We start from the raw sequence: 20,678 nt of genomic DNA, 5'->3' as shown, positions 1-20,678 counted from the left end.
CCAAAGTGACCACGTTGTGTTCTCAGAAGGTAACAGAAAAAGGAAGCACAGCCTTTCATGCATTTCTGCTTGATATAACTCAGGAAGTTACTTCTTATGAATACAAAATAGTTATTAATTCTGGAGAGGACTTTTAAATCTTGTTTTATAAATATTTTCCATGGCAATCTAGATATTTCACTCCTTCCCACTTCCCTATTAAGACTGTTTATTAAACTACCACTACAGCACACTGTCTTTATGCAGTTTGGATTAATTTTGCTGTCACTAAATTCAATTGCAAACTATTCAAGGAGTTCTCAGGTAGCTGGCTTGATCCTTTTATTCACAAATTCCAACACACACATTTTAAATGTATTCTGCTGACCAATAATGATCAAAAAAAAAAAAAACTTATCACCTTTGCCTTATTTTTCTCATGTTCAAACACACCAGGTCATTTATATGAATTCTCAACATATGCTGCAGGCTTTTAAGAGCAGGTAATATTTTCTTATTATTCTGGGTATTGCATATCTATACATATCTAATCTCAGGTCAATTCAAAAATACTGATAATGACAAAGGGAGAGAGAGTTTCTGGGACTTTGGACTATGGATAAATCCACACTGTGAAGCTGAGGTGTGAATGCACACTTTGGAGAAGTCTGAGGTCCACTCAAGGGACAAGTGCAAGTCACTCCTTTCTAATGAAACAGTAAAGAGTTATTTGTAGCTCACAATGACATTTCACCATTACCATACATACCACGACTGTAATTAATTTTTGAAGGAGTGTACCTGAATTGTAAACTCATTTTACTGATTTTCCTAACCATCACTGGTCAGATTTAAAAATAAACAATATATATGAGGTTGCTGCCTTTTCATAATTTCATATAGTCATTTCCACAAAATTATATCCTTATGAAAATATGATCCACATGGACAATTCTGCAACAAAGAACTACTCAGGTCAAATTTACTATTTAGCCAAGTGCATTATTTTTGTGAGAAGAGTTGTATCTTAAGATTTTAAAAAACTATTAGCATCCTGGAAGGTAATTTAGCACTACCACACAAAATAGAACTTCGTGCATTCTCCCTCAGGGTAGAGTTTACTTCCTAGTTTCTCCAATAATGTTGAAATATTTAATGCACATCTGGAAAAACCTAACAAGTATTCAGCTTTAAAGAACTAACAACAGACAATTCTCATTGTTTCTCTCAATTAGCTTCCTTCTACTTCAACTCTGTAAATGCAATTCAGAAAGCCTCAAACACAAGTAAAATTTACGCTGAACTGTTTTTCAGTCACAGGAAGTTTTTTCTAGCCTTCCACCAAAACTGCAGCTCTATCCTGTTGACTTTGTGTTGTTATTCAGAGTATATCAAAATGACTGTCCTCTTCTTATGCTACCCCAAAGAGCAGAGACTGTATCGTATCAGAAGGAGGTGAAAGACAAGGTTACCATCCCAGCAAGTTGATCTGCACTGACTGTGTTTCTGTTGTGCTCAAATTTCATTTGTTCCAGGAAAGCTAGTCTAAACAGAATACAAGAACACAAAATATACAGTAGATATCTCTGAAAAGATCACTTACCAAGAGCATATAAGGATTATCAAAATATACATCCATGTGGTACTATGCCATAAGCACAGTTGAGAGGAAGTACATGAGGTTAACAGAAGATTAGTCACCACATTCTCCACAGACCCGTCTACACATATTAAGAACAAAAGCTCATCTCCTTTAGTACACAGTGTTTTCTTCAAATTTCTCTTTTTTTTAAATACCATTTCACTCACATCAGCAGTCACAGACTGATGATATCATTAAAATAATATGGTAATGGAGTTGTTGCAGGTACTTCTGTGTTACACATACCTCCATCTGGCTGTAAAATAAATAAATGAATAAACAAAGGGCTGAGATTTCCCTTTTCCACAGGCACATGAGTACTCGCCACTCCCTCCAGATGCTACTCCCCAAGAAGCACAAGAAAATGCATCTGTCAGAATCTGACAGGATCCACTGCAAATGCACCTTCCACTCTTGTCATTGTTTCCTCTTGAATCACCTTAACGCGACATTGTCGTATTGTCTGAAGTACCTCTTACATACAGCATAGATCCTCATCAAACTGTTATAATCAAACTTGTAGCAAAATAAATTTCATTTCCTGTCTTCTTCCTACCTACACTGTCTTGAGAAATATTTTACTCCAGGAAGTGTGTCAGGGGGATTTGCAGAAGGTGGCAGAGAAATGGGATTTGTCATAAGAACAAAAGAGAAAAAGTATTTATCATCCAAAGTTCTACACTCTGTCTACATCTACCTCTGCCCTTACTTACCTGATGAACAAAAAAAAAATAAAATGTGATGGCATTTAATGCAGCTATTTTGACTGCTCCCAGAACAACCACCCATAGTATCAGCTCCTACAACCCACAACAGTTCTGGAAGGTATAAAAAAACCCCCTGCTTACCTTTCATTCCAAACTTGGAGTGTCTTCCAAACTTCAGAATAATGAGTGTTATTACTAAGCCAGTGCATACCAATGCTGCAATTCCCACTACAACATACACCTAAAAAAGAAGAGGACACAAACAGACCTGCTTGTTTTGCACTTGTAAACTACCTTCAAAGATATCCAGCATACATTCAGATTAATCCAGTTAGGAAAAGAGATTCATTTCAACTGGGAACTCAGATCAAATAGTACAGAAAACAGAGGTTTCTTCTACTCTGTAGGGAGCAGAGATTCAGACAGCTACAAGAACACCTTTTTCAACATCCTACACATTCAAGGCAGGTGGGAGGGAGCGTACATCACCCCTTTCCCTTCCAGCAGAGTGCCATGTTACAAGAAAAGTGGCATGTTACACGTAAGAAAAGCACATAGGGAAAAAAATTTACTGTGAAGATGGTTGAATACTGGTACAAATTACCTGAAGTGACTGGGAAGCCTCCATCACTGGAGACATCAAAAACAGAGAGGACACACCCATGAGGATCCATGCTGGCCCCACTTTGATTAAAGGCTTTGACCACTGGATTTCCACAGGTCCCTCCCTTCTCACCTCAGCAGCTTAATGACTCCAGTATCAGATGAGACAAGACTGCTTTGGATCCTCCCAGTTTTTAGCACAGTGTCCCAGCTTACAGTTTGCCCTCTGGTTCATGAATGCACACGCCCCACTGCTTGCTGCTTTACAGAGTCACTGGTGGAGGGAGGCGGCAATGTCAACCAGGCTGGTAACCCACTATCAGTTTCCAACATTTCAGTTCAGGAAAGCGTGAGAGGCAAGGCAGCAAAGGAAGAAGCCCATACCAATTCAGCCACTTTTACTAAAATCTATTGCACACCATTAAAACAAAAACCTACATGAAATCATGTTTTAAAAACATCCAAGGATTTTGAAAGTTCATTGTAGCACATCCTCTCTCTAAGGAGGAGCTGACTCCAGGACTGGTATTCAAACAACAATCTTCAAATTACCTTGCATGTCTTTGTTTTGTAAATGAAGAGTTGCTCTCCTAAACTAAAAATTAAATGCAAAGTCTTAGGCTAAAAAAATTACTGTTACATTGTTCAGAAAAGCAAGAAATAAAATAACAGTTTTACTTGAACTGAAAATTGATTCACTCTTTCAAAAAAATGGGGGGAGGACATGAGTGGGGAGCACCGATTGTTTTTTTTTTCCTTTTTTTTCTGAGTTTTGATCACAACACACTAATAGTTATAGTGTTCTGGTAGCTCAGGCTCCTATTACAGTGTCTGCAGCTTTGTGAGTTTTATAGCCAGAAAGTTCACAAAAGTTATAGATCAGGAAACAACACATATACTTACAGTGATGCTATCTTCATTCTCTTTGTTGGAAACATCCGTAGAAGTGATTTGATTACTGTTATTTGTGGCATCTCCAAGATCATTAGGTGTGGTTTCATACTCTTAAGAAAGGAAAAAGGGTTGCTTTTATAATTTTATCACTTTGGAGGGGAAATGGTTTTCGTTATTTCTGCTTTGTAAGATGGTAAGGTCACTGTCAACTTTGGGACTTCGAGCTCTTTGGAAACAACCCATAACTGCTAATGAAGCTGGAATGTTTTGGGGGGAATCACTATAGCATATAATTGAACAAATGTGCTGCGACTGACAAACATGAAAAGAGAAGCAATCTACGTCATCATGTGTATCCCTACTGGAAACACTAGAATTAAATGAGAACTCCATTCAGAGAGCTATTTTAATGCACTTCTGAATTCCCATTAAAAATGAAAGACTGCCCTCTACACTGAACCCTTGCATTCAGTCAAATATAGGACAGTCTTAGAAATTAGCTCGGGCACTTTTGTTTAGCTGATGAACTTGGCAGATGGGTTTCTAGCTAGTTTTATGAGTATCAAATGGAAAATAGCTGGTTTTATTTGTTTAATAAATAATTAAAAACCTCTGTTGCATGCACAGGGGTTAACATTTACCATTGCTGTCATACAGGTAATCCTTTAAAAATTCAAGTGCCTGAACCTGCATGAAGAAATTTATTGACTTATCAAAATAATTCCACTGATAGGGCTGCTAAGGTAAATCCAGAACTATTCCGTACAAAGAATGAACATGGCTTAATTATTTATAATAATTTTAAAATGATACACAAATATATAGTCCATGATTTCCTGACAAAATTATTCAAATGAGATAAAAACAATCAAATAGTAATATATGTTAAGAGAAACATGCATTAAAATAAAATTTAAAAATGCATATATTTTGTATTTACTTTTGGAAACACACGCAACATTTCAATTTAATGACTGTAATGTGTGCAGATGAAAGAAACAAGGGGCAATAACTGCACCTATTACAAAATGCACCTCCAGCATTGTAATTTAAGTTTGCAATTCACTGGGTATTTCTTTACATGTTTTGATTAAAATCAGTGCCATAAGCCTACAGATGAAATTTTAACTGTGAAATTGAAAAAGCAGAGCACAGAGGTAGAGCTCTTGCTAATTACAGAGGCAGGAGCTCTTCCGATCACAGAGCTGCTGCTGAGCAAGCACAGGGAAGGCTTGCACCCCAGCAGAGGTATTCTCCTTTAGTTCCGAAGGCCAGTTTGGAGAGCTCAGCTGGCAGTGCTAGCAAGATGTTGCACTGGGCTTTTGATCTTCAAGAACGCACTTGCTTTCTGCAAGGCACTAGCAGGCTGCAGATTTTTTTGGCAGAGGAAGCTATCAGCTACCTCTGGCACCAGTGCTATAGTCAGCAGAGTCAGGATGTCTAAAAACCCCCCATACTCTATTTTGGCTCTAAACTATGCATGCCAAAGGATTCTTTCAAGCCAAAATACATATTAAATATACAGAATTTTCATGAGAAAAAAAATAATTTCTTGGTCTTTTACCATTTGAATTCCACAACTCTGCACTGCATCTCTATGGGTGTAGCTTACCACGCATCAGCAACAGAAGTACGAACAGCACTTGTTGCCCATCCGGGTAGTATAATCCCTGCCTGAAGAGCTCACCTGCATAAGCAGCCTGGACTCTTGGACAAGACCATCTGTCACCATGAGTACACACTTTGCCACAGGAGAGGAGAAGACTTCTGCTTCATTTATTTGCAGGCAAAGCTTGCTTTATAACAAATACCTAGGCCTAGAAGGTTGGGCTTCCTTTAAAATTAGCTGGGAACATTTTTGCAAATATAGTTTTGGCCAACCTCATATTTATTGCAGGTTTATAAAACCAATATATAAAACAAATTTTTAGATCCTTCACTGCTCTGACTTTGTAAAACAAACTTTGAAGAAGGAAATTTTTTGCTCTTAATTTCACATGTAAGTAGCAGTGGGCAAAAGATGCTGCTATTTGCAGTTGTGTCTGTGCTCATATCTGTACTAAGCTACTGGAAATCACACTCTGAAGGACTAGTCAGAACCATACAGAGTGTTTCAGGTCTGGTCTGTGAATCCCCTGAATACGCTTTTATATTCAAATGGGCAAGAGCTAAAGTAGGCTGCATCAGTACACTGGTGTTGTGCTGACATTCCCTGCTGTCTAATTGTGAATCATATGCATTTGAGGTGCATAGTGCCAGATCTTCAATGCGTCTTGAAATGGGTGAGTCAGTCAAGGAAAACACACACAACAGCCCAAACCGGATGATTCTGAGTTAAACAAATTCCTCTTCATTTCACTATGAAAACCCAACATAAACACTGAGCACTTTACAGACAGGGTCTTGACTCATGCTAGGTAGGACTCATACTGCTGCAGGGCCAAGTTCTCCTGTGCAGCCACCAATAACTATAAAAACTGTGGTGAATTGCAGCTGAGGCTGGGACATATTTTGCAGCAATTTCAGAAACAAGGTGCATGGTGGCTGGGACAGACACAACAGTACAGTCATATCAACACTGGGGGGGGGGGGGGGGGGGGGGGGGGGGGGCGGCCCCCCCCCAGTCGGTGGGGGGGGGGGTTGACTGATACGGGGCAGGTTGTCTCTTTGATGTTCACAATCACATTAGAAGAAGCATCGTAGCATGAAAATGTGAACTCAGAGCCAAAGGAGCTGGCTTTGCACTTAAATTTCCTGCTCATACCCAAGTGAGTTGCTTTATTTCTCTCAGTCACTTCCCAGACGGTGTCAGGAGAGCTTCCCCTGTTCGCCTTTTCCAAGAGGTGCCAGAGAGGTGAGCTAGAGACACTAGTGACTGCTCCATGCACTGCAGGAACTGCGCCATGCAGTCTGGACTCCCACAGGCAAACACAATGTCATGCAGCCTGATGCAGCCTCATCAGTTCTTCTGTTTTCTGTTGCATGTTCAAAACACTTAACGGAAAACATTTGGAAATCACCTCACATCACAAGGACAGCATTTTCAAACAGCAGAAAGAACAGCCAAGAATAAAAAGGAAGGTTGCCTTCACTGGGACTGGGTCTTGCAGGGTGTAATCCATCAGCAAAACTCAAAGCACAACATATTAGCAGAATCCTACACAAGTCAATCGAAGCATACAGACCTCACATGACTAAAGCCATACACAGGCATCAAGGCCTTCATAAACAACTCAGAATCAAAATCTTCATGCATACGGTTTATATAATACAACATATGAAGAAATTGTGCAAACCATCACCACTTTCCTATCCCCAACCCTCCCCACCAAAAAAAAAAAAACAACACAAACCCAATTTGGAAAGAGAGGGAGGGGAAGCTATCCTTTGGAATTTCTAAGCATTTAAAGTCAAATTGATGCTTCAATTGCACATTTGCTAAAGTTTAATGACATGGAATGGAATCAAAGACATAACATTTAGATCAGCTTTAGCTAACTTGAGTCATGGGCCATTTCATCCAAGTAAAAAGTACTCCAAATAGGATCCAGCTTCAGGTCATTTGGGTATGTTGGTTAAGGTGAACTTTCCCACTCACCAGAAGTATAGCAGAAATATTTTGTAAAACTAGCCAATTGCTAGTGCACACTATTCTAGTGCACACTGGCTTTCACTAGGTACATTTCTCCTAACTAAAAACTAATGTGAACACTGTGCTACCAAATCTCCTGGCACACACTCAGCTACCACTGAATTGATGGTCTGCTTATGCAAGAGAGATGAAGGGAAGGCACAAATGAGTGGACAGAGCAGAATAAATTGCCTATAGGAAAACTTACTTACACCAACTTCATTTTTAAGTGGGATTTAGGGGTACATTTTTGGAGGCAAAATAAGTATGTAATCATCCTTGAAAAAATAAATTAAGTTATATGAGGAGAAATCCCGAACTCTCTTTCCTTGAAGAAATGCCTCCAAAAGGTTCACAAAACCTTACGTCTGTGAACTACATTAGACAGTTTTCATTCTATAGGATCAACTATACCCATTCATAGCAGTGGATTTATGCTTCTCCTAATGTGAATCAAAAGCAGCAGAGTAAGTAAAACATCATATTGCCGTCATGTATGTTGAATATAAGGCAGAAGAACCAAAAACACAAAGTACCTTTTAGAATCGTGTTATGTGACATTTCAATTTAACTGAGCCTGACATTCAATCTTTTAATGGTTTCAGTTCCTTAATTTCTAGCATTAAAAGAAAAGAAAAAGGAAATCAAATATATACCATAAACGTCTGGATCCAAAATTGGGCCACTACCTGCACACGGAGAAGAGAAAAAAAAAAACAGAAAAGCTATGTAAATAGATTGCAAATGCTGGAAGAACAAGAACAGGAATTGTTTTAAGAGATGACTTTATTTGCCATAGCAATCATTAGTAACTACATAAATGCAACTCAACATCAATAATTGCAGTACCTGCTTATCAGATTACATTTACAACCATTTTGGAGCTATCCCAAAGGTTAATATTTTGCTTCATGTGAAAGAGGTACTGCAAGCTAGCTCTGGCAAGGGCACACATTATTCCCTAACTGGGCAAAATCCTACTTTCCACTATTAATATATATATATGGAATAAGTGCAACATTAACTATTCCTGTTGAAAAGTTAATGGTAAAATTCTCCCTGACTTCAAGTGGAATCAGACTTCAGTGAGCTTTAACAATTACTGATTTTTACCTGATAAAGAAATTGCTATTATATCACTGTGAGAGCAAACTGGTTTAGCTGGGAGCTGGTAATTTAAGGGCTAGAGGTAGCAACAACCAAAGCAGTACCATTTCATTCACTCTGTAAAAGGATGCTTCCAAGAAGCCAGCTGCACAGTTGATACACAGACAGAACTCTTACCAAAAGAGTCAGATGTCTCAGAAACCAGAATTTACACAAGCAAATTGTGCCTGTCCAGGCACTTCTCTAAGTTTTACTAGTTCCTATTTGCATCATTTCTAATTACTGCACATATGTAAGGCTAAGCACACGTGTGAATGTAATGCACAGAACGCCCACAGAATTATTGTGCACTATTAGACTATTCATGCTTTGAATACTTGTTTTGTATCTTAACATACCTGTCCATTCTAGTTTATAACGTATTCATAACATAGCTTATGTAGTAGGCGTTTAATAATGTCTTCCATGCTTTTAGTCTTTCTTTTTGTAGGTTTGGAAGTAAAACTATAGATAATTAAAATCTCTAAAGATGCATCCAACTTCAAATAGCATAATTCTGTTTATAATACTATACAGCAAATCCACAGCAGTGGCATTGTACTGGCATAAAGCCACTGTGAATATGAGCAGAACACCATTGTTCACAGCATGAGAAACTGTGCTGAAAATATTAGTTGCAATCTATGTGCAGAGTAGCAACAGATAATTAGGTTTATTTTAAAATGCATCTGAAGATATTCTAGTATCCAGAGATACAGTTCAATAATCCCCATGAGAAGCATCATGTCAATCGACAGAAATAAATAACCAGTGAAGAAATGTTGCACTATCTGTCCTCAAGCAACATTTGGCCAGAGATTTCTGTCCATAAAAATCCATGGATTCAGTTTTCCTGGTGTAAAACATCCATCTGCTGAAAGACAGTATTTTTTAACTCACGTTCTGTAATCAGAAGTGGAAAAAAACCCAAAACAACAACAATAAAAAACCTTCTAGTCCTTTATTTCTGGTAACATTTTTGTTACTGTTCACTTAAATTGGGATAAAGTAAGCAGATTAGTAAACCCTTAACTCCTGCCAGAGATAAAAACTAGGAAGTCATCAACTCTATTCAACTCCTTTTATATAACTGAATACTTCAAATAAAGTTTCAAAAATCATGATCCTAAACAGAGCCAAATTTTCTACTTAGTATTGTTTTTTCTATTTAGCACATAAAAACACACCTACTTAATCATCAGTTGAAGTTATTTTAACATTAAACTTCCACAATAATTTTGCATATTTACACACATTTATTTTCAAGGCAAATACAGAATGGCACCATTGTTTTGGTCCTCTTTAAAAGAGGTTGTTAAGTAAATGAACTATCAAAAGACTTATCCTATTCACTCATCTTTACAAACTACATCAACTACACTTGGATTGCTTGCTTCTTTCTTTATAAATCTGATGTTTTCAAAATAAAACAGCAGCAAAGGACTCAATTCCAAAAACATACTTCTGCAAAACACATTATGCCACACAAGCAAATGCTACTTCTATGGCATATTTAACATATTCTTTTACTATGACAAGATATATGTGACTTGGAATCCCTCAGCTGGATTTTAGCACAGACAGTTAGTAGATGAATAAGCTTAATTAAAAATACCTATTATTGGTAAAAATCTCTCCAACATTCATTAGTCATTTTGGATCAACTATGAGGACAGCCTCCAGAATAAACCATGACCATTTCTGGCTTACTCTTCACTGCAGTGTCATTTCAAATAATCAACTCACTCTCAGCAAGAACAGGAAACCAAGAACTTTAGCAGCTTAAAGATAGCTAAAATAAAGCTAATAAAATATAAACTTTATTCTCCTAGGTCTTCATATTTAAAACAAATTCTTATTTTACAACATTAATTGTGGTATTATTAACACCATCAAAATTCCACTGTGGTACATAGTTTCTTCCATCCTTGGTGAAAAAAGTTCACCAAGTAGCATGCTGGAAATTGAGAGCATCTTAGAGAAATCACATCTTCACCATGTTTGATGCAACTCTGAAAGTGGAGTATTATGCTGCTGATAGTAGAACATGTTTCAGACTTATGTGTATTTACTTTAGACATATGGATTATAGGTTTTGAATTTTTTTTTTGTTTTTACCTTCTGAGCATTTGTCCAAGTGATACAATAAGCAGAGAATCAGTTTAACCTCAGTGAGTGTACCTCACTTCATGAAACATCAGGACTAATATTTAATTCAGTCATGAAGACATGGAAATGAACGTAATACCGGGGCATGGGCCTTAATCTTTATGATTCATTGTACAACATATGGGCCAAAAGAAGAAACTACACAGTAATGACAGCACTGAAAAAGCCTTTTAAGGATTTGGAAAAGCTTGACAGTGCTTTAAATAGTAATAGTTGAGAACAAAAATTGTAATACAACGCATCTGCTTTTATGCAAGCTTCAGTGGAGGAGACAACAACATTGTGACATTTTCAGCAGCTCAGTGCCATGAATTCTTACAGGAAAAAACTAAAAACAAAATTGAGGAGGCTAAGTATATAAGCCATTTCTCCTGCTGTTAATTTTTAAGACTGGTTTGGTGCCATTCACTATATATGAACTAATTTCTAACGCAGTTACATCCTGTCCCTACATAGTCCCATTTCCTCTGTACCCTTTTTGTGAAGCTTAATCCACTACAGGACTTGGGAAATGCCTAAAGAACAAACCACAGATTAAATAATATATAGATAATATATAGACTTATATTCCATATGAATATAAATATGATGGAACAAATAAATAATGTTTTCTTTCTAATTTAGAGGATAGCTACAGTTCTATTTACTGATCTAAAACAACACAACTGGAAAGTTTTCAGTGTACAGGGAGAGGCATAAAGGAAAAACAGGAGAAGGAATTTGGATCAAAGACAAAAAGTTATAAAATCACCTAAATGTATGAGAGGTTAACTGTTATTCTATTAGAAAATGAAGTAAGGTTCATATTAATCAAGCAGAGTGTAACAGAACTTCCACTGTACACAGAATATCCATGAGGTAAACGGTTTTGCTGCACAGTTATAAAGCAGTATTAAAGGATGCCAATAGCTGAAACTATGGCATGTTTCTGTAATGAGTCTATTTAAGGAAGAACTCCAGAGAAAAAAAGAGGAGAGGAGCATTAAGGACAGTAGGAGTAAATAAAGTCTGATTCTATCAGCTCTGCATCCTCTCGTTCTAAAGATGGGAAAGTCTTTTGACTTACTCTCTCTCTCCCTACAGCAAACTGAGTTGATAGGGAAAAAATGACATATGACCATATTAAACATCCACCTTCTTTCCTAACAGATAACATTAGCACTGCACATTGCTGTTTAAAAGAAGAAGACAACTATTTATATCCCATGGCTAAAAAGCCAAAGGTACATACAGGCTCGTATTTTCAGATATGATGATGTAATTATCTGCACAAAACCATGACTTTATTTCTACTCCAGATGTGCAAGGTCCCCTCAGAGTTTTCTTCCACATACACCAGTATGCTTACATGTACAGTGACTGTTCTTACAGTCACTTCATGTATGGTTTTGGAGATGTGAGAAAAGATCAAACCACAGAGAATAAAAATCACTTACAGTAGTCCCTGCAATTCAGTGAATTAATCTACCTTAAGCCTGCCCAAAAAGCATTTAGGTGGCCTTGGTAGAACCTTTGGAGCAATTGAAGATGCAACCATCTTGAACAGTGATACTCCTAGACATGTAGATGCCCAACCTCCACCTAGATGAATAGGAACTGGACATCAAAATGCCTGTAAGTACCTGAGACCTTGTCCATCCTGCCTCTGGGTTACTGATGCCCTAAACAACATATCATCAATTCACTGGACCGCACAATCAATTTTGCAACAAGGCACTAGATGCTACGCAGGCATCCTCCATGTCTTGCAATACACTGCCTAGTTCCACTCGTATGCAGCGCAGCAAATTACAGAGTGGTTGAATTGGCAGTCAATGCCTTCCAGGATCAGAACTGAGGCTTGGGAAAACTTCAGAAAAGTAACCTTTTATTAGCCTTAATGGAGGCTTGAGGCTTTGAGTAGCCAGCGAGGATGGCTACTCAAAGGGAAGATTTACAGAGCACTGGCATGGCCTCCCTTGAGAAGTAATAAACATTATTTTACAATTAATATTGAAGACATTCATGGAGAGAAAAAAAAAGTCCTATAAAAGGCTTCCTCCAAATAGTTAAACTGGGCAAGAGCTCTGTCTCAACAGTATAAATTTGCAATTGCTAACATTAAAAAAAATTACACTTACCATCTCCAGGGACTGACATGAAATGAGCATCAACCCGTTTTTCATCCTCTCCATAATCATTCTTTGCCAGTAAGGTATAAGCACCATTATTCAGGTGTGTAGGATTGTCCAGCTGAAGGCAGCCATGGTATTCACTTTGATTGATAACATGTATTTTAGTACAGATGTATTCAGACTCATTCAGTACCGCTCCTTCATAGAACCACTGCAATGTGGGCTTAGGGTTCCCTTTCACAGTGAATGGAATACACCAGTGATGGTCCGGGGTTGGAGATTCAATAAACGTGATATTTGGTGCAACTATATTGGAAAAAAAGAATGAAGAACATCAGACTATTCTGAACATGTCCTTCCTCCTTTCCTTTCCTCCCTCCAAAGTTATCAGGGAAGTATTTTTTATTCACCAGTACAAATACATGTTACTAGTAGGAATGGTATGTATTTGAAGGATGCTCAGACAGGAATGCACCTGCTCTGCCTAGGGTACTATACTTACAACTGAAATGAAGCTGTTCTTTAAAGAAACAAAGCAAACTAGTTTCAGACAAAGACTGAACATGTGTTAAACCACTTAAAGCCTGTAAGGTGTGGGAAGTTCAGTTACTAGATCACTGAGAAAATCTCTCTCTTGGAAGAGAGACATTTTAGCTTTATTTTGCTGAAAAAATGGTGCAGAGGAGTGCTGAAGGAAAACAACAGTATTGAAAATATTTAAAAGCTGGTCAAAAGCAAGTAGCACGGTAAATATTCTCAGCTAGGAATCCAAACTTACAGACTATTTTCTTCACAGAATCAAAGTCAGAACAGATTACTTAATTCCCCAGATTCTTTTGTCAGGGAAAGATGATTTTCTACTATACATATTCTCATCCTTGTTCAAATCTGCTAAATGCCTCAAGTTTACAGACTATTTCTGTTTCTCTCAAGAGATTATTCCAACACCTTGCCCATTATTTCACTATTGGGAAATTTTCCTCTATATTTATTCTTAACTACATCCAATTTCATCTAGTTGTACTCCCTTTTATCACTCATAACAGTGCCAAGCTCAGAATCTCATTACAGTGTTCAAACATTTCTAGTTTATGTTCCTTCCCATAGTTATTACATATCCAATTTCAACCTACAAACCTACATGTACAGTGATTTCTCTAGTTTGCTCTGTCACGAGCACACGCTGAGCCAAGTTTGCCATCTACGAAGTGTTCCATTCCAATCTTCAATTAAACAGAGGGTTGGAACTTGTGAAAACACACTGTCTCATTCATGCAAAATGAATTTAGCCTGGAGCCTAGATCTAAACAGCCAGTGCCTCTACACCAAATGTCCCTTCCCCCTTCCTTGGCCCTAACAAATAGATGCACTATTCAAAGCTACGACAAATAAATTTATGTCTGGTCGTACAAATGTTGAGAGTGTATTATTTTTCGAACAAAGCAGCTGTTGTTTTAGATAGTAAGAACTTAAGCATTTGTAGTCTCATAGAATTCTACAAGCTTTTTGACGCATTCACACTTCTCAATTCCTAAGACAGGTGTATGGACATGCACACCACTACAAACCTTGACTGTAGTGCCACATTGATAGTGCCATTCAGTATTTGGGGTTTTAGACCTTTACTTACAGATTGTTCTAAGTGGAGGATGAAGCAGTTACAAACATATTTTTTGCAGAATACAGAGCTGAAAAAGATAAATGCAATAACTGCTGGTTGGGCTACTCCCTATCTACTGAAGTAGATAGTTCACATGCCTTAAGGGTTTTATTTTCAACAACCTAGGAGACCAAAAAATACTTATACCCAAAACATCTCCTGCCAGTGCAGTTTGGCCTCAGGATCTGTATGGAGGCCTGCATACGTACAGAATACCGTGAGCTCAGCAGAGGCTTGGTACTCTCCCACAATGTTCTCTGCTACGCAGGAAATCGACAGTCCACTGTCCATGGATGAAACATTCTTTATGGTTAGGGAGGCAGGGTTCTTATTTGTGTCACTCTACAAATGATCAGAAAAACATGTATGTGTCAACCACAGCATTAAGAACAAAGGAGAGGGAGGGCATTATTGGCAATAGCTGAACGGCATTTTTCATTTTCCCTTCCTTTTAACTCTATCAGTCCACAATTAATCAAAGCCTTACCTTAGCATCTTATTCACACAGACCTAAATCACCTACAGAATCAATTGTAACAGTCAGTGGCAGTGGATTCAAAGCTCCAGAAGTCCTTCTACAAACACTGCACTCAACCATGTTTCTGCCCTGTCACTTTCAGTCTCTGCCTTTTTTTTTTTAACACTTGATCCTCTCTACACAAATGTTTTTTTCTCTACCCACACCCTTGCTCATCCCTCTCTCCTACTTCATAACTGATTTCTGTGGTCTATCTCTGCCTGTTCTCTTTGAACTTTTTCTTCTTGCCTACATTCTATTCAATCCTTGCTTTACTTATCCTTTTCTCTCTTTCCTTTAAAATTCTGCGTGACATCTCTTCCACTGCTGCCTTCTGAGCCCAACTGTACCTTGACAATGATGTGTCTTATACCTCCTCCTTAACCAAATTTCTCTTGGAAGCTTTCTTTCCTCAAGAAACCTTCCACAGGAAACTAAATACCTTCTACTACCTATGTTATTGTCCAAGTACTGGTTTTATGTGTTTAAGTACAGCCTAATTAAGGTAAGAATGATAATTCTTATACGTCTTGATTCTTATGATTCCTAGAAAGCTTAGTGTCCATCTACAGTCTTAAATGACATACTCAATATGCAGCTATGCCATACTGATTAAGGAAATATGGGTGAATTATACACACACACAAAAAGCAAGCTAATTGTTAATGACTCTGATGTTCTTAAATCAGGCCTTCATATGATGTCCAAATCATCATTTCCATACTTGAATTTTTCACAAAGAGCAAGACTATTTTGTTAGGATAGGAACCAAACACATTCAGAAAATGAACAATAATTAGGATAATTTTTTAAAACTACTTTTGAGGTAATTTTCTTAGTGTACACACACACACCAGCACTGCACAGAACACAAACTAATAACACAATATATCTGTAAAACTGCAGCAACCTGACGTGGCAGTCAATAGGAATTTGTGGGAACACTTGTGCATATAGTCCTGTGCAACCAGAATTTTGAACCTCGAGATGACAGCACAACTCCACTTGAGATAAATGTCCCTTTGATTTCAGTGTTACAGTAGGGGAGGTGGGTTGAAAAGCAAACATGCCATCACACACTTCTCTGTGTGCAATTCTCAGAGGTAAGCAGTGCCCAAAGCTGGACTGAAAGCAGAGGGGCTCAACCACATGCTCAGGGCTATAATCTAAAGCAAGAAAAATCCAAGCAACATCAGTCAGACTATACAGCAGCATAGAAACTCAGAACATACAGCTTTGCAGAACTAAAGTCTAGTTTTAACTTTTGCTAATGTCTCTTTTAAAAGAGGAAAGAGAGAGAAAACAGGCAAAAGCAGAATATGAGAGGAAGGAAAGGGCAGCAGAAACTGAGACTTGGAAGTGAGAGAAAAGAAACCGAAAGCGACACTCACAGAAAAGGACAGTTGTGAATGGCAAACAAGGTTTAAAAGGCATGTGTTCTCCTGCTACTGAAAAGACTACTGTGCTCCACAGCTAAGGCTGTAGCTAGCCTGTATTATGACCCCCTCTAAAACACCATGATGAAGTTATTCCAGGACAAAATACTTCTGGAGAGCTTGAAGCAAACTGATCATGGCATTTCAAAGATAGGAGGGTTAAAAAATGAGGTGACCTCACTTTTTGAACAGCATCCCACATTTGTTTTGGCTCCTAATTAAAAAAAAAAATAAAGAGAGAGAAAAAGAGCACAACTTGGCATAGATTCCCCAAACCGTTTTAATTTCTTGTTCTTGATGACGACTGATGACTTTGGGGAACTTTACAGATCAGAGAAAATTACTTTAAAAATACAACTAGAGCTCTGCAGAGCCCTTACTTATGGAGCTGAAATGAAAGACAGGCTAGTTAAATTCTATACAAGCCTGATATAATGACCTTATGAAAGAAAGTACAAAAACTACAAGACCCAAGAGATCCTGTCTCTTCCACACTGCAGGAAGAGTTTTGAAAGTACACATCCCACACCTTGTACAGACCAAAAAGCTTTAGACAGTTGTGCATCATCATGAATGTAGGAAAAACAATGCCACAAAATTTTAATAAAGAGAGGGTCTTTTCCATTGTGTAAATAATGGCAATTTATTAGGTCAGTAGCTGCATGTTGAATATCTGCTTAAATGCCTCATCTTTGTCAATACTTCCATCAGAAAGAATTTAATCATGCCATCTCCAGTGTACGCACAGTCTACACTGGGGACACAAAATATGAAGATCCCAGAAAACAACATTCCCCCTCCTAGATGATTTCACTGAGGAAACATTTTCATAGTTCATTTAAAAAATAAACAAACACATGCCATTCTTTTTAGTAACATTTTAACTTCAATTTCCAAGGCTTCCTTTTGTAGCAACACGTGGAAGGAAAATTAAACAGGCCACAAAATATTTACAACCAAATTCCAACACACCAAACTTTTGACATGAAAATATAATAAAATTATGAACACAAAGCTTTTTTCACAATTAGGATAGACTGGATTTATTTTCTGTAAGCAGGTATCACTGATAACAAGAAAGTCCTTGTGTTTCAGTATCCTGATTCACATTACTTTCAAAAATTTACATTACTTTCATTTACCAGTGAACATTAAAACAACAGAGTGAAAATCAGGATCTTGAGAAACAAATGTCTGCCATTGTCCAAAAGCACTGCCACAGTCACCCTTGATTGAAAGTAACTGGAAAACAAACGTAATCCCAAATTAACCTTCTCTTTCATCTTTTTAATAAGAAGTTAACTAAAGCTGGATGTGAAACTTCATTCCATCATTCAGCAGGTATCACCTGCCTCTGAATTGTCACATATTTGAATATAAAACTTACCTCATGGTTTGAAACAAGATTAGTTACCACCCAGGACACATTTGGGGGTGGTCCTCCAGTAGTATCACAGTACAACGTGATGCTCTTTCCTTCCACCACGGTGATGTTATAATTGCTTAAGTTTGCTGAGGGCAAGTCTATGATAGAAACAATAACAAAAAACATCCACACGTATTTGTATTTGACAGAAGAGACACCATGCAACTCTAATCAAGCCATATAAATGCAAGCAAAACCACCACTACATCAAATATTTACTGTAGTCAGTACTATTCAGTCAAGCAGTCAAAAAGAATCTTTGGAAATATATAACTACAATCTTTAGCTGCTATGTATTTTCTACACCTCCTCTGCTTCATATTCTAAGAAAACATTACTGCATGTGGAAATACATTATGCTAGTTAATTATATAGGGAAATATGTCAGGTCTGCAAACAGAAGTTATCCTAACTTCAGTTTTTAACTTCAAAATGGAAAAACCCCTTCCCTTACTCTTCAAAACTGGAAACTTTATCCATCTCTTTGTAACAAACGCAAAGCAACCTCTATGTTCCACTAACTGACATTGTGGTATTCCTGCTGTTCTCCACAACAGTAACAAGAAAATCCCATTAGCTCCCAGTATCACACAGGAGACTGCAGCCCTCCTCTCATACAGTGACACAGATCACAGAGAGCAGGGCAAAACCTAGATCTTAAGTACAAAGTGAGGGAAACAGAGCACTGAACAGATCAAACTAGAGAAGAGAAAGGACAGAAGAGAGGGTTAGCAATTGCACAGAGCTCTATCCAAGGCACCTCAGCTGACTTTTCTCATGCCCTCAGAAAAGCAGAAAAGCAGTGAGATGGTATCACTCACCAGGAAACAAGACCAGATTTTGCAAGAGTAAGGACTCCCTCTTCATCTTACAGAGCTATAAATCACTCTGTATCTCATTCTTTAGCACTAAAAGCAACGGGAGTTTCCCAAAGAGTAAACATGTGCTGAATGCTTAGAAAAACACACAGAATTACAGACTGACCCTCTTCAAAAATAATAACAGCAATATCAGCAGATTGTAGGCACACAGGCACTCACATTTCATATTTATTTACATAGCAAATAATTATGCACCATTTTAGAAATACCACCAGATTGTAGGCACACAGGCACTCACATTTCATATTTATTTACATAGCAAATAATTATGCACCATTTTAGAAATACCACCTTTCTTAAAGATACTATGTCATCATTTGAAGCTGCCACACTCTGTAAAAAGCCTTGGTCTCCTTTATGAGGCATTTCTCAGCAATGGTTCCAGGTAAGTTTTACTTGCAATTTATCATGTCAAATAATCAAGCTTATCTGCCATGCTGGATACATATGCATCATCTTGCAATAACTTTCCTTTTTCTGAAACAATAGCTCTTTTCATTTTTTTTTTAGTTGAGAGTACAGCAGTTTCGTCATGGACTTGGTGGTATAGAAGTTTAGCAGAGACTTTTTTCCTTATATAAAATATCCAAAACAAATAATTAACTGCCAAAGCAGTGTGAACACATTCATATGTTTGCTGGAGGTTCAACAGAAGCTATATGTATTGAAAATCTGCCTTAATTAGTTCAATAAAGAAAAAAATGAGAGGAAGTAATACAGAAAAGAAGGTGAATGATTTCCCAGGCGATGCCTGCTTGCCTAATAAGATTTGGAGATCAGCACAAGTATACACTGACTGCTCAGGCAATTCTCCCAGTGCTTTAAGTAGTGCTGTAATATGATTCCCATTATAGGCATCATGGATTTCTTCTATTATGTTCACTTTATAAATCATATGTTGAAGTTTATTGAGACAGAGCTGGAGTTTGTACGCCTTGATGCAGTAATCTGTTAGCAAAGGTAGCCATCTGCTCTAGCCTGCTGTGAATTCAAATTTCACCAGTGTCTGTCAACTAGGTGAGCAGGAAATAAAACTAATCTTAGGGAACATCTGGATATTAATTATGCTAGTTAGGGAACAAGGAGAGAAGTAATGACATAATTTGCTTCATAAAGTTATACCTTTACATCATCTCTGAAAACCATTACAATTACTCCTGCCAGACCTGAACATCCAAAGAGACTAAAGGTCCCCGCTCTTCTTGGCCCTAGCACTTGGGACAAGGTCTACATAGTAGATTGGCATTTCACTGTGCAAACCTGCACGGTTCCCACTAACACATCATTTCAGGTGAAACCACCAATAAAATAAAAACAACTTTCGTCCCTCAGAGCTCTCCTTTGATAGCTGTTAAGTTCTGAGACAACTTCTTCCTGCAATGTGTTTATGTACAGGATACGTGACTGAAGTTCAATTTCTCTGGTACTGCCTCTGTTTTTCACCCAGAATTAAATCTAGTTCTGTTTATTTGCAAAAGTCTACATATGTCATGTTGCTGTTAAGTCTCTAATGGAAACAGCTACATCATACCTGTATCCTGCCGGAAGGTTCTAAAATATTAGTGCTTATTTTTCTATAGGTTCCTAAAGTTACACTAAAAACCAGCTGCAAGACCTCTGCCTCAAAACAAGTACAAATGGAATGGAATGGAATAGAGTAGAAATAGAAATCACGTTGTTGTGTGTGTTTTCTTTTACTCTCTTTCCCAGTCATGAGGTGGGTGGAAAACCTAAGAAATACCCTGGGATTCATTTTTTCTGGTTACATGTCTTGAGATAATGAACTTTAAGGTTATTTTGCTTTTATTTCCAGTGGCTCCCAAACCACTCCACAGCAGAATACATACTCAGAATAATAATATAATAATGGCCA

General features: G+C 37.7%; 1 protein-coding gene across 8 annotated transcripts in view; it reads right to left on the bottom strand.

Annotated features, from left to right (window-relative positions):
- The window catches only part of NTRK2 (neurotrophic receptor tyrosine kinase 2), a 207,372-nt gene that overhangs the window by 145,337 nt on the left and 41,357 nt on the right, over window positions 1-20,678 (bottom strand). For all 8 annotated transcript variants that reach the window (XM_027670767.1, XM_027670768.1, XM_027670769.1 and 5 more), the window contains exons 6-11: window positions 17,886-18,022; window positions 14,755-14,887; window positions 12,892-13,191; window positions 8,113-8,145; window positions 3,835-3,935; window positions 2,470-2,569 (exon numbers count right to left, since the gene is read on the bottom strand). In XM_027670767.1, the coding sequence (XP_027526568.1) occupies window positions 2,470-2,569; window positions 3,835-3,935; window positions 8,113-8,145; window positions 12,892-13,191; window positions 14,755-14,887; window positions 17,886-18,022 (804 nt within the window). The remainder of the gene's footprint in view (window positions 1-2,469; window positions 2,570-3,834; window positions 3,936-8,112; window positions 8,146-12,891; window positions 13,192-14,754; window positions 14,888-17,885; window positions 18,023-20,678) is intronic.

Source organism: Neopelma chrysocephalum, unplaced genomic scaffold, assembly GCF_003984885.1.
Source record: "Neopelma chrysocephalum unplaced genomic scaffold, ASM398488v2 Primary Assembly neopelma1_96936, whole genome shotgun sequence".
NCBI classification, from domain to species: Eukaryota; Metazoa; Chordata; class Aves; order Passeriformes; family Pipridae; genus Neopelma; species Neopelma chrysocephalum.
The sequence above is the reverse complement of the archived record's forward strand: the minus strand, read 5'-3'. Positions and strand labels throughout refer to the sequence as shown.